The sequence below is a fragment of the Cannabis sativa genome, chromosome 2 (assembly GCF_029168945.1).
Source record: "Cannabis sativa cultivar Pink pepper isolate KNU-18-1 chromosome 2, ASM2916894v1, whole genome shotgun sequence".
Lineage (NCBI taxonomy): Eukaryota > Viridiplantae > Streptophyta > Magnoliopsida > Rosales > Cannabaceae > Cannabis > Cannabis sativa.
The window spans coordinates 18547406-18554747 of NC_083602.1; the positions used below are offsets into that span (position 1 = coordinate 18547406).

General features: G+C 38.0%; 2 protein-coding genes across 2 annotated transcripts; both read left to right on the plus strand.

Annotated features, from left to right (window-relative positions):
• On the plus strand, positions 1-2253 carry LOC133033928 (uncharacterized). Its single transcript, XM_061108989.1, has 2 exons — positions 1-623; positions 1102-2253. The coding sequence occupies exon 2, from the start codon at positions 1571-1573 to the stop codon at positions 2027-2029; it is 459 nt and encodes a 152-aa protein (XP_060964972.1). The 5' UTR covers positions 1-623; positions 1102-1570; the 3' UTR covers positions 2030-2253.
• On the plus strand, positions 2042-5160 carry LOC115704383 (uncharacterized). The gene is made up of 4 exons (XM_061109207.1): positions 2042-2045; positions 2160-3048; positions 3135-4644; positions 4726-5160. Exons 1-4 carry the CDS (start codon positions 2042-2044, stop codon positions 4864-4866), a joined length of 2544 nt encoding a protein of 847 aa, XP_060965190.1. The 3' UTR covers positions 4867-5160.
• The last annotated feature ends 2182 nt before the right edge of the window (positions 5161-7342 follow it).

The window sequence follows — 7342 nt, forward strand, 5'->3', positions numbered from 1 at the left end:
TTGGCGGCTAAACCCCCCAAACTTTTGGGTTTGTGACAGTTAACCACCAAAACTCAAATTTTGGCGGCTAAACTACCTGAACTCCACTTCCGTTTTGGTCCGCACTATTCCGTCACTTTGGCTCCGTTTAAAGGTAAAAATGGCTTACGTGGCACGATCCTTGTCAGCAACTCATGCCACATTGGCATTAAATCATGCCACCTTCCTAAAATAAAGCAATATGACATAAGAAATTTAAAACTTAATTAAAAAATTAAATTAAAAGAATAAATTTAATTAAAACAGAACTATACCCAGAAAAAAAAAAAACAAAATTAAAAACCCAGAACAAAATTTAAATAAAAGAAAACTAAAAAATAAAAGGGAAATAAAATCAAAACAAAATTAAAAGTGGACAGAACCACACTTACACTTAACCCCTTGTCCATTCGAACCCCTAACACAAAAAACCTCACCATCTCTTCCACCATTGTCGTCTGCAACAGTGGAAACCCACACCCAGCCCCGAAGTAAGAAAACCCAGCCCCGAAGTAAGAAAACCCACCCCATTCAGGCGACGGTGTAAGGAGGCGAAACAGCAACAATGACATACCGTAGGCGCGGTTCGCACGATCCCCCACCTGGTAAGATTTCTAAACTTTTAAAATTTTAGGGTTTATGTTGAGTGTTTCTGGTTCACGTGTCGTTGAGCAGGGAAAATGGGTTTTTATAATGGGTTGGGATTAGGTTGTTAGGTCAAATAGTTAGATGGGTATTAAAGTGGCTTTGAATATTGAGTAAAAAACAAAGGTCTGAGGAAAAGAAGAATCTTTTCTCACTGTCGAGGGTTTTGTCTTGATCAGTGGGGTATCTTGATCAGTGGGGTATATGCTTTTGATATTTCACGTGGTTTACAGTTGACCAAAAGGAAATGGTTTGCACATGTGGGGTGCGTTTTGGTTTTTGTCTTTTTGTGCAGGGGCTAATTGTTTGGGGGGTTTAGCCGCACTTTGTTAACTTAACTTCCAATGTTTAGTTTAGGCTTTGTGCAGGGGCTATTTGTTGGTTTTGGTTTTTGTCTTTGTATTTCTGGTTCACTATAGCTTGTTGTGATTGTGGCAGTGAATGAAGAGGGTGAATTCACAGTGAAGCTTATACATGGGGGTTTATGGTTTTCCCCATTTGGAAATAGAAGATATGAGGGAGGGTGTTGGGAGTACTTTGATCACTGTAAAATTGAAGGTTTTACTAGACATGATTTGGAGGACATGGCAAGAAGCCTTGAATATAGGTTTCCTTTTGGTTTCCTGTACAAGCCCCATGGGAAGCATTTAAACATGGGTTTCATGGTTGTAAACAATGCTTCAATTCAGCTCATGTTGGAGGATTTGACAGGTACAATTTTAAACTTTTTTGTTTGTACATATGTTAGTTGTTTGATGTCATAGGTTTTATTGTTGTCAAAGTTGATGAGTTATGGTTGTTGTTGTTCTTTTTGGCAGCTAGAAATAATGCAGAGGCTAATGTGTATCTGGTGCTACCAGATCCACAGTTAGCAGTGGAATGGGAGGAGGATGCTGAAGCTATTAAGATGCAGGAACCACAACAGTCTTCAAAAGTGGAGAAATGTAAAATTGAGGAGCTGCCTGAAGGGTGTACTGTTGTTGCTGATGTTGTTGTGAATCCCCCAGGGCATGTCAATGTAGATGACAAATTTTACAATTTCTTTGTCCACTGGGGTGAGTTTTTGGCAGCAGTTGCAACAGAGGAGGTGATTTCAGAAGAATTGCAAGAAGCAATTGAGATTAGTTCGTCATCTGATGATTCAAATGAGGTGGCCTCAAATGAAGTGGACTCAATTGAGGTGGACTCAAATGAGGTTGAAGAGGACTTTGATTATTTCAATCCTCCAGAGATGGAGGATTATATGGCCTGGGTAGAGGACTTGTCAGAAGGTGAAGGCAGTGATAGCCATCAAGCATCTGATCTCACCAAGGAACAGGTAACTTTGATTGAGTTACAATTTTCACTTAGTATTTCTGAGTTTTGAATTAGATATGTAATGTGTTAGTGATATTGATTGTTGTGAACATGACAGGAACCTCCAAAGGAATCTGATGCTCATGCAGAGCCAGATGCTCCTAATTCCCCTGAGGTTGTGCTCACTGGATTCAATGAAGTTGCAGAGCCAGATGCACCTAATTCCCCTGAGGTTGTGGTCACTGGAGTTAATGAAGTTGCAGAAGAAACTCCAAGGTCTAAGAGATTGAGACTTAGGAGGATGAGGAAAGCTCCATCCCAACCCCAATCACAACCCCAAACACAAGAACCTACTACCCCCCCTGTTGCAGATGCTGCTCATGACACTTTGCCTGAAACACAGCCTGACCCAAACACTGATTTTGAGATGGATTATCTTTCTCAACCCCTGCCTGAAACACAGCCCCAAACCCAACCCCAAACACAAACCCAAACAGAACCACAGCCCCAAACAGAACCACAACCCCAATCATTGCCCCAATCCCAATCCCAAACAGAACCACAACCCCAAACACAGCCCCAAAGACAAACAACTGATGCTGACTTTGAATTTATAGAAGAAGAGTTCAATCCAGACACACAAGGGGAAGTGGAAAGGGAACATGTTGGGACATCAGATCCAAACAGATGGTGGAACCAGGCAAGTGAGAATCCTGTTGGCAATGATGATGGCAATGATGGGTTAGATTCAGGAGATGAACTACACAGTGTTCACAGTGATGATGAAGAAGGTGATCATACATCGAGGTTGGAGTTCAATCCCCAAACCAAGAAAGATGACTTCAAGTTTGAGTTGAACATGGAGTTTGGTAGTATCGAAATATTGAGGGCTGCACTGAAGGAGCATTTCATACATACAGATAGGGAATATATTCTAATTCACAATGATAGAGCTAAGTTCAGAGCTAAGTGCAGTGCAGAGGGGTGCCCATGGGTTCTACATGCACATGTCCAACCAGATGGAATGACATTCAAGATCACTACAATAACTGAAGGAGGGCACCAATGTGGCATGGTCTTGGAGAACAGGTACTTTTGCTGTTTAATGTTATTGATTGTTCATTAAGTATAACTATTTTCATTCATACTGATTGTTCATTCATGGGTATTTTCAGGCTTATTGATGTGAATTGGGTGACCAAACACTTCATTGATCAGTTTAGGCAACACCCTGAAATGGAATTCAAACAGTTTGCTGAAATGACCAAAGACACAAAGTATTCTAAGGTCACTTCATGGCAATTCTACAGAGCCAGAACTGCAGCAAAGGCATTGCTTGAAGGGTCTGTGGCAGAACAGTATGCCATACTAGATGATTACTTCCAAATGATCTTGAAGACCAACCCAGGGAGTACAGCCAAGATTCAAACAGAGTTAAGGGGTGAGAGAAGGATCTTTCAGAGGTGTTATATTTGCCTTCAAGCATGCAAAGAAGGGTTTTATAGAGGTTGCAGGCCATTAATAGGGTTGGATGGTTGCTTCCTCAAAGGTTACTGCAAAGGTGTGCTATTGGCAGCAATTGGTGTAGATGGAGGGAATTCCATATTTCCTGTAGCTTATGCAGTTGTGGAGAAGGAAACTACTAGCAGTTGGGAATGGTTCCTAACATTATTGAAGGATGACTTGGCACCAAGGGATACAAGGACACTCACCATGATGAGTGATAGGCAAAAGGGTCTTCAAAATGCTGTTGAGTCTATTTTCAACAGCCCTGACACAAGATTCTGTGTTAGGCACATGTACTGCAACTTCAAGAAAGACTTCCCTGGCCTATTACTGAAGCAACTTGTGTGGGCAGCTGCTAGATCAACAATTCCTGCTCATTTTGACCAGAGGATGAAAGAAATCAAGGATATAAATGAAGGAGCTTACAATTGGTTAGCAGCCAAACAAAAGTCAGAGTGGACAAAGGCATACTTCAAGGAAGGTGTTAAATGTGACATGTTATTGAACAACATGTGTGAAAGCTTCAATATGGCCATTATGGATGGAAGGGACAAGCCCATTGTCACACTGTTGGAGACAATCAGAGGTTGGTTAATGTCTACTTTCACAAAGAGAAGGGAAGGCATACAAAAGTGGAAGCATGGAGTGCACAACAACATAGCAAAGCTTGTAGCAAAAAATGCTGAAATTGGTAGGAAGTGCTCTGTCACAAGAGCAAATGCTGTTTTATTTGAAGTTAAAATGTCAGAAGCTGGTGCCTTTATGGTTGATCTGGACAAACATGAGTGCACATGCAGAAGGTTCCAGCTCACTGGAATTCCTTGTGGTCATGCCTTGGCAGCCATTTGGTTTTGTGGCCATAATGAATGGGGTTACATACATAGGTACTACAAAGCTGAAGCTTATGCAGCAGCATATGCAGGCACAATTTCCCCCATGCCTAGCCCTGACAAGTGGCCAAACAAGGGCCTTAACCCTATATTCCCTCCCTGTGAGCATAACCTTCCTGGCAGGCCAAAAAAGAAAAGGAGAAGGGGTGCTGATGAAAAAGATCCACCTGCAGCTGCCACAGTTAGAAAAGCCAGCAGAGTTGGAACTGTCATGCATTGTTCTAAATGCAGAAAATCTGGACACACAGCCCCAAGATGCAAGGAACCTGTACCAAATGTGCCAAACGAGGTATGATTAAGTTTTAATTGCCAATTTATTTGACTTTTACATTTCTATTGTGTTTTGACATTGTTTATATGTCCATTGTAGGCTCCAAAGAATAAAGGAGGTAGGCCACCAATTCAAAATCCATCTGCTGCAACACTCAAGAGGAGGCAGAGAAGGGACAAACAACTTGCTAAAGAGGCTAGGAAGAGGGGTGAAGGTTCAAGTTCCCAGCCTCGGGGTTGATTGTCGTTTAGAATTGTAACATTATAATTTACATTAAACTATTGTCACAGAAACTAGTTTTAGATACCTTTTGGATATTTCTTGTATAGGTGCATTTTGGTGATCTTTTGATCAATGCCCCGAGCACCAATAGGGCCTTAATTTATATTTGGCTCAATGTGAATTGTATAGGTGCATTTTGGTGATCTTTTGATCAATGTGAATTGTATAGGTGCATTTTGGTAATCTTTTGATCAATGCACCAAACACAACAACAGTATATTTTGCTAATGTATAGGTGCCTTTTGGATCTGAACAGGTCAATGCACCAACCAAATGAATAGAAATTTTATTTTGCAAAAGTTTCAATGTTCATTTAAATTGCCAAGTTTTACATTACATTCTAATACTGCATTAGCAACCAAAAGATATCATTACATCCTTAAATAACATTCGAACATTATCCTTAAAAACATTACATTTTGGGGTTAACTGTTACAAATATAAAAGTTAAGGTGGTTTTGCCTCACAATATTTCCATACATTAAACAACATTCAGAACATTAACCAAAACAGAACAATGGCAACAACAACACTTATGACTAAGATTCCACTGGTGCAAATCTTCTCTTTTGGGTCTTCAACACTTGTACTGCTACTTCCATTGAAACTCTCCATGCAATCAGTCTTTCCCATACTGTTAACCAATGAGTGCTCATCAACCTGAACCCCCTTGTTCAAGGCCTTCAGTATTGAAGATTGCTCACAGTTATTTTCCACACTGTTCAGATAATTATATGCATCAACATTTGATGTTGAAATGTCTGAAATTTCTCCCTCAAGCCTTCTAATTTTACGCAGCAGCCCAGGAACCACCTCCGATGCCCTTTCACACATTGGTGGGTCGATCCACTCCCAAAAATAACAACCACCAACCAGCTGTTGAAAAAAAACACCATTACTGCAGAATCAGACGAGGTCTCGAGCAAACCAATCACGGAAACACAGAAAAAATTAAAAAAATACAACTCACCCTATAACGTCGACACATCCCGAATCTCCTTCCTGGGTTTGCATCTGTCCACGAGGTTTTGATCACTACAGGTTGTGCACAAGAGCACTTCGGATGCGAAACCCTCTTCATTTTCTTCTTCGACTGTGGCTGAATGAAGGGAAGGGAAGAACGGGGGAGGTCGGTTCATTCGTGCAGGTGAGGGATTTTAAATTTAGGGTTTTTTTTTTTTTGATGGGTTATTTCTGTTTTTAATTTAAATTCTGATTTTAATTAAATTTTCTAATTTTCTGATTAAGTTTTAATTTTATTTTAGGAAGGTGGCATGATTTAATGCCAATGTGGCATGAGTTGCTGACAAGGATCGTGCCACGTAAGCCATTTTTACCTTTAAACGGAGCCAAAGTGACGGAATAGTGCGGACCAAAACGGAAGTGGAGTTCAGGTAGTTTAGCCGCCAAAATTTGAGTTTTGGTGGTTAACTGTCACAAACGCAAAAGTTTGGGGGGTTTAGCCGCCAATATCCCTTCTTTATTTTGGTATTTAATTTTTATTTGCTTGCTCAAAAAATAGAATTGATTTAAACATACATTATGTAGTAAATATAACAAAGAGAAACAGAAATTAAAATAAAAGAGAAAAAAAGAAACAAAGAAAATTAAAGAGACAAAAATACAATAAAAACCATAAAGGAATAACAAAAAAAAAAAAAACAGTGGAATGTGAGAAACCATTTAGTAAAATAACCCAAATAAAAATAAACAAATAAAAACTAGTTTCTTGAAATAATCAAATAAAAAATTAAAACTTAAAACTCAATTATGAACAACAATAAAAAAAAAACCAGTTATGAAAACTAGTTACTTAAAAAAAACCAGTTATAAAAATAATAAAATAATATGTGTGTCAGAAACTGATTATTTAAAATAAAATAAAAATTGTTGTTCAAATATCATACAATAATAAAACTGGTTTTATACAAACTAAAAAAATACAATAATATCATAAAAATGGAGCAACCCCATTACAGAACAGTTAAAACCTGTGAAACCAGTTTCGACCTGTGAAACCAGTTTTGACGCTATAAAAAATCATAACAAAATATAAATGTTAATTATAATGTTAACTGAAACCAGTTTCATCAGACAATCAAATAAAAAAAAATACACACACACAAAAATACTAATCACAAATATAATCAAAACAACACATCATGCATACCAATATTAAAAACAAAATATAAGTGTAAGTTTCGAAGCTAGAAACAAAATAACAAAAAAATAACTTAAAATAAAAAATTTGTAATAACATAATGAAACTATCTTTTTGTTCTTTTAATGAAATTATTAGTTTCTTTCAATGTTGATGAAACTGATTTTTAAAGTTTGTATTATTTTTAGATGATATTTTTTTAAATTATTTTTTTTTTCTGAATAATATTCATGAAACTGGTTTTTTTTTTCTGCTGCTTTTAATGAAATAATT

Coding starts and splice junctions, on each gene's coding strand:
- LOC133033928 (XM_061108989.1), top strand. CDS start 1,571: ATGCAGGAACCACAACAGTCTTCAAAAGTGGAGAAATGTAAAATTGAG.
- LOC115704383 (XM_061109207.1), top strand. Junction 3,049..3,134: donor GGCATGGTCTTGGAGAACAG/GTACTTTTGCTG, acceptor GGGTATTTTCAG/GCTTATTGATGTGAATTGGG. Junction 4,645..4,725: donor TACCAAATGTGCCAAACGAG/GTATGATTAAGT, acceptor TGTCCATTGTAG/GCTCCAAAGAATAAAGGAGG.